Below are 15,925 nucleotides of genomic sequence, written 5' to 3'. Positions count from 1 at the left end.
GGAGGCCACAGGGTTTTGGGCTGTTACGTTCATAACATAACTTCTGGTGCAAACGTGTGCCCTTTGCCCACTGAGAACTTGGATCTGATGATCTGAAGTGCAAGTTGCTGCTCACAGTGTGTTTTTCTTTTTCTATTCCCTTGCATACTCCTTCTCTGTCAATGTAGAGTGAATCCTCTCTAGAGGAGAAAAAAGGGACACTGCTGACAGGTAAACTGTCAGGCAGCAAGCTGGTAAATAAAAGTATATGGCTCTCCTGCTGAACACTCAACTGTAATCTGTATTACCATCAGGAAAATGAACGCACCAAGGACCTAATCATTGAGCAGAAATTCCACCGGACCATCATTGGGCAGAAGGGCGAGCGGATCCGGGAAATCCGGGAGAAATTCCCAGAGGTAAGGCTTTCAAGGAGATGAGGAATCCAGAGGGGATGTTTCTTACTTGTGTACTAGTCTTGTTGTTGCTGAAATCATAAATGTAGCGATCCTCTAATACAAATAAGAAGATACTTCTCTTGGCCAGAGGCTGCTAACGTGGCTACCCTTTTCTGAATGGGACAAAGGATGTATAGGATTTCCCTGAGCTTTGCATGTGTCTGACGTAGCAGTTCCTGCATGTGTTTTGAGTTTACTATCAATAATTACCCCTTGCAGGTTATTATCAACTTCCCAGACCCAGCGCACAAGAGCGACATCGTCCAACTTAGAGGTCCCAAGAACGAGGTGGAGAAGTGCACAAAGTACATGCAAAAGATGGTGGCAGACCTGGTAAGGGGGAGTTCTGTCTGTTCTCTCCTACACATCTGGGTAGCCCAGGAAAAAAGTACAGGTGTACTGTCACTGTACTTGGTTGGGACTGAAACACTTCAAGATGATGGAGCTCTGGACAAATTTCTGGCTAGATGCAGGCAGGAGGGTAATATCTGTTATTTAAAGGCTGTATTTGAAGGCACTTCACAGAATCACAGTATCATCTAGGTTGGAAGAGACCTCCAAGATCACCTAGTCCAACCTCTGACCTAACTAACTAAACCATATCACTAAGCTCTACATCTAAACATCTTTTAAAGACCTCCAGGGATGGTGACTCAACCACTTCCCTGGGCAGCCCATTCCAATGCCTAACAACCCTTTCAGTAAAGAAGTTCTTCCTAATATCCACCCTAAACCTCCCCTGGCACAACTTGAGCCCATTCCCCCTCGTCCTGTCACCAGGCACGTGGGAGAATAGACCAACCCCCACCTCTCTACAGCCTCCTTTAAGGTACCTGTAGAGTGCAATAAGGTCACCCCTGAGCCTCCTCTTCTCCAGGCTGAACAATCCCAGCTCCCTCAGCTGCTCCTCATAAGACTTGTTCTCCAGACCCCTCACCAGCTTCGTTGCCCTTCTCCGGACTCTCTCGAGCACCTCCATGTCCTTCCTGTAGCGAGGGGCCCAAAACTGAACACAGTACTCGAGGTGTGGCCTCACCAGAGCCGAGTACAGGGGGACAATCACTTCCCTAGCCCCGCTGGCCACACTGCTTCTTATACAGGCCAGGATGCTGTTGGCCTTCTGGGCCACCTGAGCACACTGCTGGCTCATATTCAGCCGACTATCAACCAGTACTCCCAGGTCCTTCTCGGCCAGGCAGCTTTCCAACCACTCATCTCCCAGCCTGTAGCGCTGCTTGGGGTTGTTGTGCCCCAGGTGCAGGACCCGGCACTTGGCCTTGTTGAACTTCATACGGTTGGCCTCAGCCCATCAGTCCAGCCTATCCAGATCCTCCTGCAGAGCCTTCCTACCCTCGAGCAGATCGACACACGCACCTAACTTGGTGTCGTCTGCAAACTTACTGAGGGTGCACTCGATCCCCTCATCCAGATCATTGATAAAGATATTGAAGAGGACTGGCCCCAGCACTGAGCCCTGGGGGACTCCACTAGGGACCGGCCTCCAACTGGATTTAACTTCATTCACCACGACTCTTCCTTTTGCTTATTCTTGCAGTTCTTGTGTAGACAACTTCCTTGGGTCTAAACCTATTGACAAAGTTCACGTTTTTCAAGTTCCTGGCATGGGGCTTGCTGTGACAGCGTAATGTTCAATTCTCCCTTCCTTTCTCCCTTAGGTTGAAAACAGCTTTTCAATTTCTGTTCCCATCTTCAAGCAATTCCACAAGAACATCATAGGGAAAGGAGGTGCCAACATCAAGAAGGTGATATAACTGTCCTGTCTCTGGTGCTCAGTATGATCACTGCCTGCTGCTAAATCCCACTTGCTGTTCTTCCCTGCTTGTTGATGATGTGAAATGTAACCTCCAAGTGCTTTCTTGTGACGTGGGACACCTCTGAAATGATTTTTTTTTTTTTTTGTGGCAGATCCGTGAAGAAAGCAACACCAAAATCGATCTCCCAGCAGAGAACAGCAACTCGGAGACAATTGTTATCACAGGAAAGAGAGCGAACTGTGAAGCTGCTCGCCACAGAATTCTTGCCATCCAAAAGGAGCTGGTAAGTGAAGTGACTGACCTGGTGCAGATAAGGGACTTGAAAATGTTGCTAGAATGCATAAGTTCAGAAGAAATGGTTGTAGTGGGAGAAGGCAGGGAGGAGACAGCAGTGCATGTCAGTCTGTTCTTGAATCTAAAACCTAAGATCTTAGCAAAATTTGCCAGTAGCTCAGAGCCCTGATTTATGCCTGTGTTATCTGTCACTTCTTTCAGGGAAGTCTCTTTTTATAGCTTATCAGGATGCAAGTAGGGCTGTCCCTCTGAAGTGTCACTTGTGAACTAGGGAAGGCTGTGCTTTAACTGAGATCAAGCAAACTAAAAATACCACGTGCTCAGCATTAATGAGGACAGCTCTCATCATCGTGAACAAAGCAAGGAACTGAGCTAAGATGAAAGTCCGTCACTGGGAGGCTGGTCTCCCAGTGCTGACTCCCCACAATACCTTGCAAGTTACAAGAGAGCAAACTTGTGCTACCTGACAGGAGCTGGTTGCACCTCCAAATGGAGGGCTTGACGTAGGTCTGCTATCTCCTCATCAGAGACTGAATTTGCATTCATGGTATTTGCTCTCAGGACGTAATTCATCTAAAATTGACTGTGCTGTGGGATGATGCTGATGAGCCTGCCTCTGGCTGTTCATGTATCAGGGGCAGCCAGTTTCAAACCTCTGGGGTCAGGCATTTCTTACACGTAGCTCCATAAAGATCGTAGTAATGTGGGAGTTGGAAGGTAAGCAGGGTAGGCACAAACACGTTTCTGCAGCTTAATTAACAGCTTGCTACTGTCCTTTCTTAGGCCAACATCACTGAGGTGGAGGTCTCTATTCCTTCCAAACTGCACAATTCCCTCATTGGCGCCAAAGGCCGCTTCATCCGCTCCATCATGGAGGAGTGTGGTGGAGTCCACATCCACTTTCCCACCGAGGGCTCTGGCAGTGACACCGTGACCATCAGGGGCCCAGCACAGGATGTAGAGAAAGCCAAGAAACAGCTGTTGCACCTGGCAGAAGAGAAGGTGAGCCCTGTTGTAAGGAAAGGAACAGATTGGTTTGGCCAGCTGTTTCTCTTTCGGGGTTCAAATGATCCCCTCAGCCTGCTGAGAAGCTTCTGGCATGAGACAGCTTAATCCTCCTCCGAGGGATTTGAGTACAGTTGGGATGATTGAAAGAAAACTACACTTTTGTCCTTGTGACAATGAGTTCTTCCCCCGTGGGCAGAAGAACTGGCAGAAATGCTTCTCTTCCAAGGCTGGGGACATACTCAGAGGGCTAAGGCTCCCTACTGCTGTGGTTTGAATGCTGGTGGATAGCCACGCCTCTCTGAAACAGCTGCCTCTGAGTATCTCCTTTCCTTTTTTTCCTTGTCTCTGAATTCCAGCTCCAGTTCTTATATTTCTCTGTATAATTGGGTTTGGGAGCCTTTGGTTACAAGGTATTGCTCTAAGTTGGAGTCACTTGACTGGTCATTTTAACAGCAAGAAAAAGCCCTTTTTAATGCTAGCATGTGAGCACATTCCCCTGGTTGGTTGGTTCCATCTGCTGCCTGGCTTACAGCAGTCAGACAGGCGATGATTTTGCTGCCCAGCGTGAGTCCCAGACCCTTCTCCCCAGGAACTCTTTTGTGCTCATATTCTCCCCAGTTGTGCTGAGTGTAGAGATAGCTCTTCAGCGCTGAGAACGTCTTTCATGTAGTGTTTTTTCTTCAAACCTTCTTGACTGAGACAGCAAGCTACATCTACCTTCCTCATGCAACACTGTGCATGTGTGTGCAGTTACAGAGCTGCATGTCTGCTGTTGATGCAGATGTGTATTTGCTGCATATTGACGTGTTCCGTGTGGATCTGCCTCCTTACAGCAAACAAAGAGTTACACTGTGGACCTCCGTGCAAAGCCAGAGTACCACAAATTCCTTATTGGTAAAGGCGGTGGCAACATCCGTAAGGTGCGTGACAACACTGGGGCCCGCATCATCTTCCCAACCTCTGAGGACAAAGATCAGGAGCTGATTACTATCATGGGAACTGAGGAAGCTGTCAAAGAGGCGCAGAAGGAGTTGGAGGCCCTCATCAAGAACCTGGTAAGAACTGCTACTTTCCTACCTGTCACTGCAGCAAGATGTAATGAGTTAGTGTGGAGGACCTGTTTGTCCTAGAACCATGAGCGTGGTGGGAGCTCAGGAAGATCCTCTTCGCTGTCGCTTGTTGGAGTGAGGTTGTAAACTGTTTTCCGTTGAGTGCAGAAAATGGGTGATGATGGCCAGGAAGGGCAGGGCTGACTGGCTGCTGTCATCTGTTGGCAGGATAACGTGGTTGAAGACTCCATGGTGGTTGACCCCAAGCACCACCGCCACTTCGTCATCCGGAGGGGGCAAGTTCTGCGTGAGATCGCTGATGAGTACGGTGGTGTGATGGTCAGCTTCCCACGCTCTGGCACCCAGAGCGACAAAGTCACCCTCAAGGGAGCCAAGGACTGTGTTGAGGCAGCCAAGAAACGCATCCAGGAGATCATCGAGGACCTGGTAAGTCCCAGGAAAGCTGTTTTTTCCATACTTTGTTGCTTCAGCTGTACCTTTCTTGAACCTGTTGTACAGCCAAGCTTTATGTGAACAAGTCCCACAACAGATTTGGGATTTAAAGCTTTGCTGTCAACATAGGGGCTGCAGACTTTAGATCCCAGCATGGGGAAGGGCTGCTGGCTCCAAAATGGCAATGCTGTTTCAAGTGATTGCCTCCTTTGACCTTCCTCTTGTTTTGGGGGAGAGCTTTGTTTGGGGTACCTTTAGACATGAAAAATTTGGAGCCCACTTGTGCTTCTCCATGCCTGGTCTTGGGTAGGGGCTGCTCCCTGGGGTTTCTTGTCCTGTTAGTACTGCGTTTTGGAAACAACCATCAGTCAGACCTCTGCTCTTCCTTTCCTTCCTTCATTATCTTTTTCCTTTCTCTTACTACTTCTTCCCCTTCAGAGTCATAGCAAGCTTGAGCCTTTGGTCTCTGAAGCCTTTAAAATCACGGGCTGGAGGCAGCCTTCATTAAAATAGCTCATGCTAACTTCTCTGAGAGAGGGAAAGATTCTAGGAAACTTTCAGTTCTTTCCATGACAGCAGCTGTTACCTTTCCCAACACCTCACTGTGTCCATTATGGATTTCACCACGTGCAAGCATCTTGTTTGCTGCAGTGAAAGAGGCTGCGTCGCAATAGAGCAACTCTGCTTTCTCACAGGAAGCTCAAGTGACAATCGAATGCACCATCCCACAAAAGTTCCACCGCTCCATTATGGGCCCCAAAGGATCTCGGATCCAGCAGATCACCCGGGACTATGGTGTCCAGATCAAATTCCCTGACAGGGAGGAGAACCCAGGTATACCCATGGATGCATGTTCACATGGCAGTTGGGGTGATCAGATGTGTAGTCTACACTTGATCGGTGAAGAAGCTCTACTTAAAATCTGTGGAGAAGTGACCCCAGGTGTTCCCTGCAGCGTCCTTGGATCTGGGCTCGGAATCAACCGTGTCCTCTTGGGAAGAGGGGCCACTTTTAGGGGGTAAAAATGCAAACCTGTGAGTTCTGAATATGTTCTCACCACAGAGTGCAGGGAGCACGAGGACCTGTCCTAGCCAAAAGCAGATCCTGCTGCTGCTCTCTTGCTCTGCAGGCTTGTCAAGGTTTCTTGGAGTTCTCGTGATCTCATTGTTGGCTGTACTGAATTCAGCACAGCTGGGGCCTGCTGGCCTGGGGCCTGCTCTGCCTATTTTTGTTGAGTAGTCTGGTCTACCACCAGCCGTCCTGCTGTAACATCCAGCGCCGTGCTAGTGAAATTCCCTGTTGCTGAAGGAACTGCCAGCCTTATTGCCTCTGCTGTCGTAGGAGCACAGCTTCTACTTCCAGAGTGCAACTGCAGGTCCTCCCCACGCGGGCAAAGGCAATATGAGTGCTGTGCAGAGAGGCATGGAGGAGACCATCTCAGTGGATGTTCTTGTTCTGCTCAGTCTAGGCTAAGCCGTGGCAAGCTGACTGTGTCAGGAGTAACCTCTTCCATAGCAGGCTGTAGTGTCTGGTATCTCGTGACCAGGCTGAGCCTGAGGATCTGGAGGGGGAGATGTTGAGCAAGGAGGGGTCTTTGTCTATTTAACACAAGGCTTTCCATGTTTTCAGCCCCTGTCGCAGAGCCAGCTGTGCAGGAGAATGGCGAGGAGGGTGGGGAAGGCAAGGATGGGAAGGATGGAGACCCCAGCTCTCCAAAGAAGTGTGATATCATCATCATCTCTGGCCGCAGGGAGAAGTGTGAGGCAGCAAAGGAGGCGCTGCAGGTACGTGGCTTCCAAACCCTTTAACCTTATAATGTAGTCATGTCCTGATGCAAGAAGCTCGCTGCATGCTGTAGTGATGGTAGTAAAAACTGTTCGGTCAAGGTTGCTATCCAGGTGGTCACTGACACTAACCGTGGCGAAGGTCTGTATTGCTCAAAGGAAGTTCTCCAATTGCTCTATAATTTAGCCAGGTGGCTTGAATCACTGCGCCTGACCTAGCAATTGCTACAGCTGCAAGCAGCCCCAAGTCACTTGCCAGAAAAGCATGACGTCCTTTTTTGTGAAGCAGGGCTGGGATGAGATACAGTGTGATTGAGGCTGAATCATTCCAGCTTCAGCAGACCTTGCCATGCTTCTCCTCTAGTGATGTCATCCAAGTTTCTGCTAGGTGGAAGCCAAGGATATGAGAACAGCCTCTGATGCCAGAGGGGGTTTTCAGATGGCTTGTTTGGAAAAAAACATATAGCACCCCACAGGTCATCTTGGTGTTTGCAGGTGCTCTCTCCTGCAGAGTTTGTACCCTGACTACAAGGGAACGTACCTCACTCCAGAAACGCGTTCTTTTGAGCAAGTATACGGCAAACTGAAAGAAAGGAGAAGTCTTTCAACTGGCAAACTCTGTTCCCATCCCTCTAGGCTCTGGTTCCTGTCACCATTGAAGTGGAAGTTCCCTTTGATCTTCACCGTTATATCATTGGCCAGAAAGGAAGTGGGATCCGTAAAATGATGGACGAGTTTGAAGTAAGTTGTTGCCCTTCCTCCCTAATCCCACGTACTGGAGAATCTGTAAGTGACCATATTTATGGTGTTGGCAATCAGTTGTGACTTACTCAGGGCCATCTTGGCTTGACCATAGAATACAGGCTGTATAATAAGAAAGTGAGACCTGTGTAATGAACTCCTTGGCTCTGGGGCTTGCTAGGTTTCACGATGAAGCTGTATGATGGGAATTGGTGTCGTGAGTGTTGTAGGATTTGTTGGGGCCTATCTGGATTTCTTACCAGTGCAAGAGCTGTTTTCCCTCCTTGGCCATGCCCGCCTGCTTGGAAGAATTCCCCAGGACCCCGCAGGGACTGTGGACCTCTTGCTCTTGGGGCCGGTGCAGGTTGGCTGCAGACAGCACTGTTGAACGCGTATTTGTTTCCTAGCCTCTCCAGGCTGGTACAGAGACTGCCAGGTCCTGAAGTGCTGCAGCAAAGCAATCTGATGTTGATAACGGCTGAAGGAACAGGGTTCAGGCTAGATGCAAGCTGTTCTTGGTAGCAGAGAGGATCAGTGAGAAGCTAACGTGCAGTGAGCGGTGGTACAAAGTGATAATCGTTACTTGTTGCTCAGGTAAACATCCAGGTCCCTGCTCCTGAGCTGCAGTCAGATGTCATCACCATCACTGGGCTGGCCACCAACCTGGACCGTGCCAAGACTGGGCTGCTGGAAAGAGTGAAGGAGCTGCAGGCTGAACAAGAGGATCGGGTAAGGCCTGTGCCTGTCCTTCCTTCCAGCTGAACAAGGCTTCAGCCTCTGGGTGGTACCTTCAGAAGTTGTACAGACCTGTGGAACTCTTCTCCTGTTAATAGCACCCTTCACTGCTCTGCAGGTCTGGGGGACTCAGTGGCTTACCCAAATATAACCTGTTTAATATGAACTAACAGGAGAGTCTTAGGAATCTACTTTAGGAAACTCTGAACTGCCCAGGGCGCTCTCTCACCTTCACATCCCTTTGAGATGGCGCAGGGCAGGAGCCTCACTGCGCTAGAGTCTCTTTGTACCTCTTCTGGTGAACCCTTATCCCAGCTCTGAACAAATAGTATGAGGGATGATCTGGGTAGTTGTTTCCTACCTGTAGTTTCCTGCTGAACTTGGCAAAAAGCACAAGGCCCCTGCAGATGAATGTTCTGGGTACTCTTCTACAGCCATGTGCACTCAGGCAGGACCTTGCAGAATCTGTCCCATGAATTTCAGAAGCCAAAAGGAATGCTGGGACTTCCATGGCCGTCAGTGGAGCAGCCAGGGTGTGTTCCCTGCTGTTGTGCCTCACTCTGCTTCTCTCTTCCCAGGCCTTGCGAAGCTTCAAGCTGACAGTCACTGTGGATCCCAAGTATCACCCTAAAATCATTGGGCGTAAGGGAGCAGTGATCACCCAGATCCGCACAGAGCATGAGGTCAACATCCAGTTCCCTGACAAGGATGATGAAAGCCAGGTGAGAGGGCAGAGGAGACACACAGAGGGTTGTTGGTTGTCTCTGAGCATGGGTTCTGACTTCCCTGTGCTGCTATTGAATAAGATGGAGGGTATAAGGGAGTAGCAGGGAGTTTTGGTTAGCTGCTTATGAGCTTGGTTACTCACATGCTTCCATGTGCCCCAGGCCCAAGACCAGATCACCATCACTGGCTATGAGAAGAATGCTGAGGCTGCCCGGGATGCCATCATGAAGATTGTGGGCGAGCTCGAGCAGATGGTCTCTGAGGATGTGACTCTGGACCACCGTGTTCATGCACGCATCATTGGCGCACGTGGCAAAGCCATCCGCAAAATCATGGATGAATTCAAGGTGAGTGGTGGGGCAGCACGGGCTGGGGGAGCTGTTTGGTACTAGGGTCTGAATTCAGGAGTGTCAGGTTCACATCTTGTGGTCCTTGTTTCTTGTGCCTGTTGAGCACCTCCAGCTGGAACAGAAGGAAAGAAAAACCAGTGCTGTTCTGCTCCCCTCAAGGTGTCATTGCAAATGTAGGAGCAAAGTCCCCTTTCAGTGGATTTCTTCCAGATGGAGTCCCAGATAGTCATTTGAAGGGAGAGGTGGTTGAGTGAGCTGCTCCACATACTGGAATTGGACAGTCACTGACACTGGGGAGCTGTGGGAGGGAACTGTACCCAGACCCCCTTAGCATGAGCTCAGCTCAAAGGAGATCATATGGATTTCTTTGTCTAAGCCAACGTTGATTCCTGTGACTTTCAGATTCCCAAATACGCTTTCAGGTCTCCAGATTTGGCTGCTGGAAGCTGAAAGGCTTTGGCAAAGCCAGCTCAGCCTGGGAAGGGCAGGGGCCTGCATCCCTGCAAGCATGTGGCAGTAGCAGAGTGATTTACTACAGGGACAGTTAATGAACATGAATTCAGAGTGATGAGCCTTTGGGACTTGCATCTTGGCTGGTCTTGATTGCTGAAACAAGCTGTTTTGTTCTGAAATGAGCAGCCTTTGGTTTTGGTCCCATCTTGTGTGACTTCCCTGCAGCCATCTGGAAGGCAAGCTGGAAGAGACCTCAGTGGCTGTGTACGGGAAACACTAAGCCAACTACATAAAATGGTCGTCAGCCAGGATTGCTCTGTCTGCGGAGGAGATAAAAAACTATTGTGCCTCCTGCTGATGGCTTGATGGCAAGGCTGCTTGCAGCAGAATGAGGACACTGTCTGGAAATCCAGCCCTCTGCTGTTGCCACAGCACTGCACAGAGAATGGGTTGGGTTGGAAGGGACCTTGAAGATCGTCTAATTCCAATCCCCTGCCCTGGGCAGGGACACCCCCACCAGCCCAGGCTGCCCCCAGCCCCACCCAGCCTGGCCTTGGGCACTGCCAGGGATGGGGCACCCACAGCTGCTCTGGGCAGCCTGGGCCAGGGTCTCACTGCCCTCTGAGTGAAGAATTTCTTCCTTAGATCTAATCTAAATCTCCCCTCTTTTAGTTTAAAGCGTTACTCCTTGTTCTATCACTCCATCCCCTGACACAGAGTCCCTCCCCAGCTTTCCTGTAGCCCCCTTTAGGCACAGGAAGGCCACTATAAGGTCTCCCCAGAGCCTTCTCTTCTCCAGGCTGAACTTTTGACTTCCTCTGGACCCGCTCCAACAACTCCCTGTCCTTCTTGTGCTGGGGGCCCCAGAGCTGAGTGCAGGGCTCCAGGTGGAGTCTCATGAAAGCAGAGCAGAGGGGGACAATCCCCTCCCTCGCCCTGCTGCCCACGCTGCTTCTGGTGCAGCCCAGGGTACGGGTGGCTTTCTGGGCTGCAAGCACACATTGCTGGCTTGTGTAGAGCTTCTCATCAACCACCACCCCCAGGTCCTTCTCCTCAGGGCTGCTCCCAATCCATTCTCTGCCCAGCCTGGATTTGTGCTTCGGATTGCCCCGACCCAGATGCAGGACCTTGAGCGTGGCCTTGTTGAACTTCATGAGGTTCACATGGGTCCACCTCTGCAGCCTGTCCAGGTCCCTCTGGATGGCATCCCTTCCCTCCAACCACACCACTCGGCTTGGTGGGCCTCTGGGCAGTGAGAGCAGCAGGGGCTGCTGCAATGTGGGTTGTTACAGCAGGCTCTGCTCTGCCTTCCTCACAGGGGAAGTGAACAGGCTTCAGGCCAGGTGTATTCCAGTGAATCCCCTAGTGTCTGAAGTGCGCAGCTCCTAAACAGACTTGAAGCAGTGAATGGATCAGGGCTTTTCTCTTTTGTGAATCCGGTGACAAAAGACTAAGGGAGTCTGTAGCTTTTCAGATGTGCAGGTGTAATTCCTGTGTTTCTTTGTGTTTCAGGTGGATATTCGCTTTCCCCAGAGTGGAGCTCCTGACCCCAACTGTGTGACCGTGACAGGACTCCCCGAGAACGTGGAAGAAGCTATTGATCACATCCTGAACTTGGAGGAAGAATATGTAAGTGTTTAGCAAATCTGTGCGGCGGCTTAGCAAGAATTTCCTCAACCGCAGAGCTGGATGTCTGAGGTATCTCCACGTGGTGTTTTCTACCACAGCATCAGAGAACTCAGTCTTTGTGCGGGTTGCAGTCAGCCCTGGTCTGCAGCTGTCCCTCAGACCACTGGCTGCAGAGCCCCAGGCTGTGCAAGGACTGGCCCCGCTGTCCAGGAGGGGACAGCGAACGAGCGTGTTGGGACACCACCAAGATGTACGCGTGCTTGCCTTGCTGCAGCTTGCATCGGTTGCAGCCTAGGAGTTGGTGGCCCTCAAACTAGTGGAGAAACACCGTGTTCAGTGGTCGTGGAACAGGCTAGTGACCTTGGACAGGGTGCAGCATGATGAGGTGTAGTTTGGGGGTGGAGGGGTTACACCAGTTTGAGGAACTGTCACGATCCACCTCCTAACTGGGCCATGTGACTGCAGCTTGCAGATGTGGTGGACAACGAGGCAATGCAGGTGTACATGAAGCCCTCTTCCCATGAAGAGTCCAAGGCCCCATCCAAGGGCTTTGTGGTGAGAGATGCCCCCTGGGCCACTGTCAACAATGAAAAGGTGAGTGCTGCTTCTGCTGCGGGCCCGGGGGCACGGGGAGTGTGGCACTGCCAAGGGCTGACTCTGGGGTCTGGCCCTCCCGGTTCAACTGGGAAAACAGAGCGCTCTCCCTCCTCTCTCCTTGGTGGCAGAGAAGAAGGCAGTGAGGGGCCGTCCTGGTCTGTGTGGCCTGGGCAAGCTGAGGGCAGGCCTGGGCTCTGCCTCCAGCTTCCAAAGCACTGCTGTCTCCTCTTCCAAACGCCTTGCCTGTGTTGGATACAGTGGGGCTGCTGGGGATGGGGAGTCTTTACCTGAAAGTGTCCTGCCAGGTCATGTTGGTTTTAGGGGTTGTCATGGGGCCCTGGCACCTCTGACTTCTGCTGCAGCACAGAACGAGCTCAGTGTCTGTAGCTGTGTTCTGTCTGGGAGCAGTGAACTGGGACACGTGGCAGCTCTGTTCTCAGCTGCCCTGGTGGCCTGACCCTGCTCCAGCGACCGAGTTACCGCGCGCGGTTGGGCTCTCACAGCCCCTGATCCACCTGCTGTGTGCTTCTGTCTGCACCATCCTTGATGCCATCTCTGGAGGCTCAACTGTCCACCTAGAGCAGTCCGAAGGACGTAATGATCCTGCTCAGCCCTCACTCCTTGTCTCTGCCCATGGGACACAGGAAATGCTGCGTAGCACAGGGGTGCTGTACAGGTTCACAGCAGGGCAGGAGCTTAACTTGTTCCCTTTTTGTTTGCTCTAGGCCCCTGATATGAGCAGTTCTGAAGATTTCCCCAGCTTTGGGGCTCAAGTCGCCCCCAAGACTCTTCCCTGGGGACCCAAACGATAATGACCTGGAAGCAGAAACATCTCCTCCAGCCCGCTGACCTGACACTAACCTGCCACAAATACTTCCTGTCTGAAATCTGACCCAGCGGCTGGAGCACAAGTCAATTGCCCCAAGAGGTCTCCTAATGGTGTCTGGAGTGCTAGACCCCATCCCGCTCCCCTCAGCTATCACCATGGCTAGGATTCACTCTCATCTCTTGATGGATATACTTTTCTTCTTTGGAACAAGACTTCCAGTCAGATTCAAACACTAAATGTGTGTGTTTTTGTTAGAAACTTCATAATTGACTCAAAGTGGCTAAGATTTACAGCTTCCCAAGCGCTAGCAGAAAAATCTGCTCTCTTGAGCATGTCTTACTAGGCATTCTCGCCTTCATTAGGAGACCTCCTTTACTGTGGCTAGGAATCTACTTCCTGTCTCATGACCTCAGGAAATAAATTTCCTTGACTTTCTAAAGCCAAAACGTTTGCCCTCTTTCCTTTGTGTTTATCCCAGGCCTTACCTTACCGTTGTAGAGTGCAATCAACTTTTTTCCTTTGAACTGCCAAAAATTCATTTAATGCTGATAGCTGACTGTGGGGAGAGCTTAAAATAATCTAAAAGGTCAGAAACTTAACTTTTTCAAGGAACAAAACCTTCAGTAGGCTGTAGAGGCAGCAGAGATGGAAGGGACCAGAACAAAGTACGGCTACCCTGGTCAGGCGAACACCTCAGAGTGCAGTGCGTTGCGGGCGCTCCCTCGCGCCACACCGAGCACAGCCCCAGCCTGCACGCTTGATGAGTCTTCCAGTGCGTGACGACAGACCCCACTCCTAGTTCCTAGTTCCCCGCGTTCCCTTGCGCACCCTTCCCAACAGCCGTGTGGGCAGGCAGGTGAGGCAGCACGTGGCAGCGTTACTGGATGGGACAGATTGGGGTTGGCCAAGGTTGGCGTGGCCCAAGAGAAGCTGGTTGGAAGCGGAGCCTTGAGAAGCTGTTGAGATGCTGCGAGCCCTGCAGCTTCTAAGCATGAGCGGTAGGGACACCAATTACTATTGCCTTCTTTCTACCTCAAAAGTCGGTATGATGGTGGCCTCCCAGCGTAGGTGGGTGAGCGGCTGCTCCAGCTCTCGCCCTGGCACCCAGAGCAGAACCCTGGAGGAGAAGCAAGAGGAGCATTTTGTGGAGTGGCTGCGGGAGCTCCTCTGAAGGCAAGCTGAGAGCGGTCACGGTCGTGCAGGCAGTGAATGGGAGAGGACCGCAGGATTTTCTGAGCTAGAACCGGGCTTGGCCCCAAGGCTTTTGCCACAGCCTAGCAGCAGCCCCTGGCTGCAGCAGTGGTGAGTCAGGCTTCTGCTCTGATGGAACAGGGGAACTGAAAGCGAGGGGGCTGACAGTGCCGTGTGTCAAGCCCCCCCGAGGCCTCCATTGTATGGGCTGGAGAGGGTGATCCATGCTCTATACTCTGGGCTGCTTGTGCCTGGGCCCTGCCATGGCTTGCTCTGAGGGAGCTGTGCCCAAGCTTCTCCAGCCAGTAAGAGGAAAACCGTGTCTTTGTGGAGGGAGGCAGGGGGCAGGGGGTCCCTGTGTTCCCTCCTTTCCCTGCCTCTGTCCTACAGAAGGTTGTAGTCTGAGCCATTCCTCTAGCCCAGCTGCTTCAGCTCTTGGACAAGCAGGAGTCCCTAGTCTCTCTTCTCTAGTGCTGCTTATGGGGCAAAGGCAGGCATTCTGGCAGGCTGGGCCCAGCATTCCTGCCTTTTCCAGCACCCTCAGCTCTGTCCGACAGGCCTGACATGCCGACGCTTCTCCTTCCCCCACCAGCTCCTCGTGGTAGAGGCTGCTATGCAGAAGTTGAACCAAAATCTCAGCGTGCTCTCTGTAAATTCGAGATGTGGCTGAAGCTAACTGCGTCCTGCCGCAGGGCACCCAGCTCCCCCGAAGGAGGGGGTGGCTTTGCCTCCCCTGGGAGATGGCTAACAGGATGGGGCAGACAGAACTCGGGTGACACCCTCCCATCCGTGTCTGTCAGAAAATGGTTATACCCCTGTAGCTTAGGTCTGTCCTATGTCGCCAAGCCTACCCCCCCCCCTTTATGCCCCCCCCCGCCCTCACCAGTTGCACAGCTAGGCTTGAGTTACATTTGGGGCACCACTGTCTGGGTCTGCCCCGCAGCCCGACCCTCCACTCTAAAGAAGGTCATGAAGTGATTGTACCTAGTACTGTCCCCCACCACCCTCCTTCCGCAGCAGACTGTGGCATGTGTCCATTTCCTCTCTGACGTCTTCCATATTGTACGTTTCCATAGCAATGATCCCTTGGCCTTAACTTTGGAATTTGGAGACTATATGCAAACATGTAAAAAGGCTCATGAGTATGGATGACACTGGAATTTTATAAATTCTAAAATAAAACCTGAAACAGCTTGGAGTGTCACGGATATTATTTCTACCGGTGGGTTGAGATCCAGGGCAGCCCCCGCTTGGCTGGGTTCAGCCCAACTTGAGGAGCCCCCGCTTGCACGCGTGAGCCTCTGCTGCGGCAGTGCCCCTGCTGAGAGGGATGCGCACAGAGAACACTGGTCTGAGGGCAGGTGAGAGCAGCGCCCAGCAGCAGTGGAGGAAGGCACCCACGTGCTCACAGCCAGCAAGGTGATGCCAGGGCTGCTGCTGGTATAGGGGAGGAGAGGGAGGCAGCAGCTGCAGTCCCTCTTGCCCACCCCGATGAGAACCTCTGCCTTCTGCAACTCTCGCTGCTGCCCAGTGCCCGCCTGCCAGGGCCAAGCTGCTGCTCTTGAGAAGCAAAGCTTTGCTCAGGGGCTGTTTCCCCTCGTAGTCCCTATGTCAAAGGGTAGCAGCACACCTCCCACGTTCACGTGGGGTCTCCATAGCTTTCCCACAGCTCAACTGTTTCCTGCCTACCTACTTAGGGTGGCAGGAGCAAACCCTCCAGCTGCGGTTACGGTAAGCACCCAGCGCAGGAGACAGCAGAAGCAACAGCCAGTCCAGGCAGCCCTACCATGAGATACCCCAGGCGGGGGCAAGTCAACCTGTGCTTGTGCTGACCAGCCTAGCAGCAGCTGCAGGCAAGAGCCTGCCTTTGCTAG

The 15,925-nt window shown here is 51.9% G+C and overlaps 1 protein-coding gene across 3 annotated transcripts in view; it reads left to right on the top strand.

Moving 5' to 3' along the window:
• HDLBP (high density lipoprotein binding protein) overlaps positions 1-13,306 on the top strand; it is a 37,932-nt gene extending 24,626 nt beyond the window's left edge. For all 3 annotated transcript variants that reach the window (XM_035544468.2, XM_035544470.1, XM_035544469.1), the window contains exons 13-28: positions 294-398; positions 657-770; positions 2,114-2,200; positions 2,364-2,495; positions 3,290-3,508; positions 4,348-4,569; positions 4,792-5,010; positions 5,712-5,850; positions 6,646-6,800; positions 7,437-7,541; positions 8,136-8,270; positions 8,855-8,998; positions 9,164-9,349; positions 11,318-11,434; positions 11,900-12,028; positions 12,757-13,306. In XM_035544468.2, the coding sequence (XP_035400361.1) occupies positions 294-398; positions 657-770; positions 2,114-2,200; positions 2,364-2,495; positions 3,290-3,508; positions 4,348-4,569; positions 4,792-5,010; positions 5,712-5,850; positions 6,646-6,800; positions 7,437-7,541; positions 8,136-8,270; positions 8,855-8,998; positions 9,164-9,349; positions 11,318-11,434; positions 11,900-12,028; positions 12,757-12,843 (2,295 nt within the window). In that variant the 3' untranslated portion in view covers positions 12,844-13,306. The remainder of the gene's footprint in view (positions 1-293; positions 399-656; positions 771-2,113; positions 2,201-2,363; positions 2,496-3,289; positions 3,509-4,347; positions 4,570-4,791; positions 5,011-5,711; positions 5,851-6,645; positions 6,801-7,436; positions 7,542-8,135; positions 8,271-8,854; positions 8,999-9,163; positions 9,350-11,317; positions 11,435-11,899; positions 12,029-12,756) is intronic.
• The last annotated feature ends 2,619 nt before the right edge of the window (positions 13,307-15,925 follow it).

Source organism: Cygnus atratus, chromosome 9 (genome assembly GCF_013377495.2).
Source record: "Cygnus atratus isolate AKBS03 ecotype Queensland, Australia chromosome 9, CAtr_DNAZoo_HiC_assembly, whole genome shotgun sequence".
Classification (NCBI taxonomy): domain Eukaryota; kingdom Metazoa; phylum Chordata; class Aves; order Anseriformes; family Anatidae; genus Cygnus; species Cygnus atratus.
The sequence above is the reverse complement of the archived record's forward strand: the minus strand, read 5'-3'. Positions and strand labels throughout refer to the sequence as shown.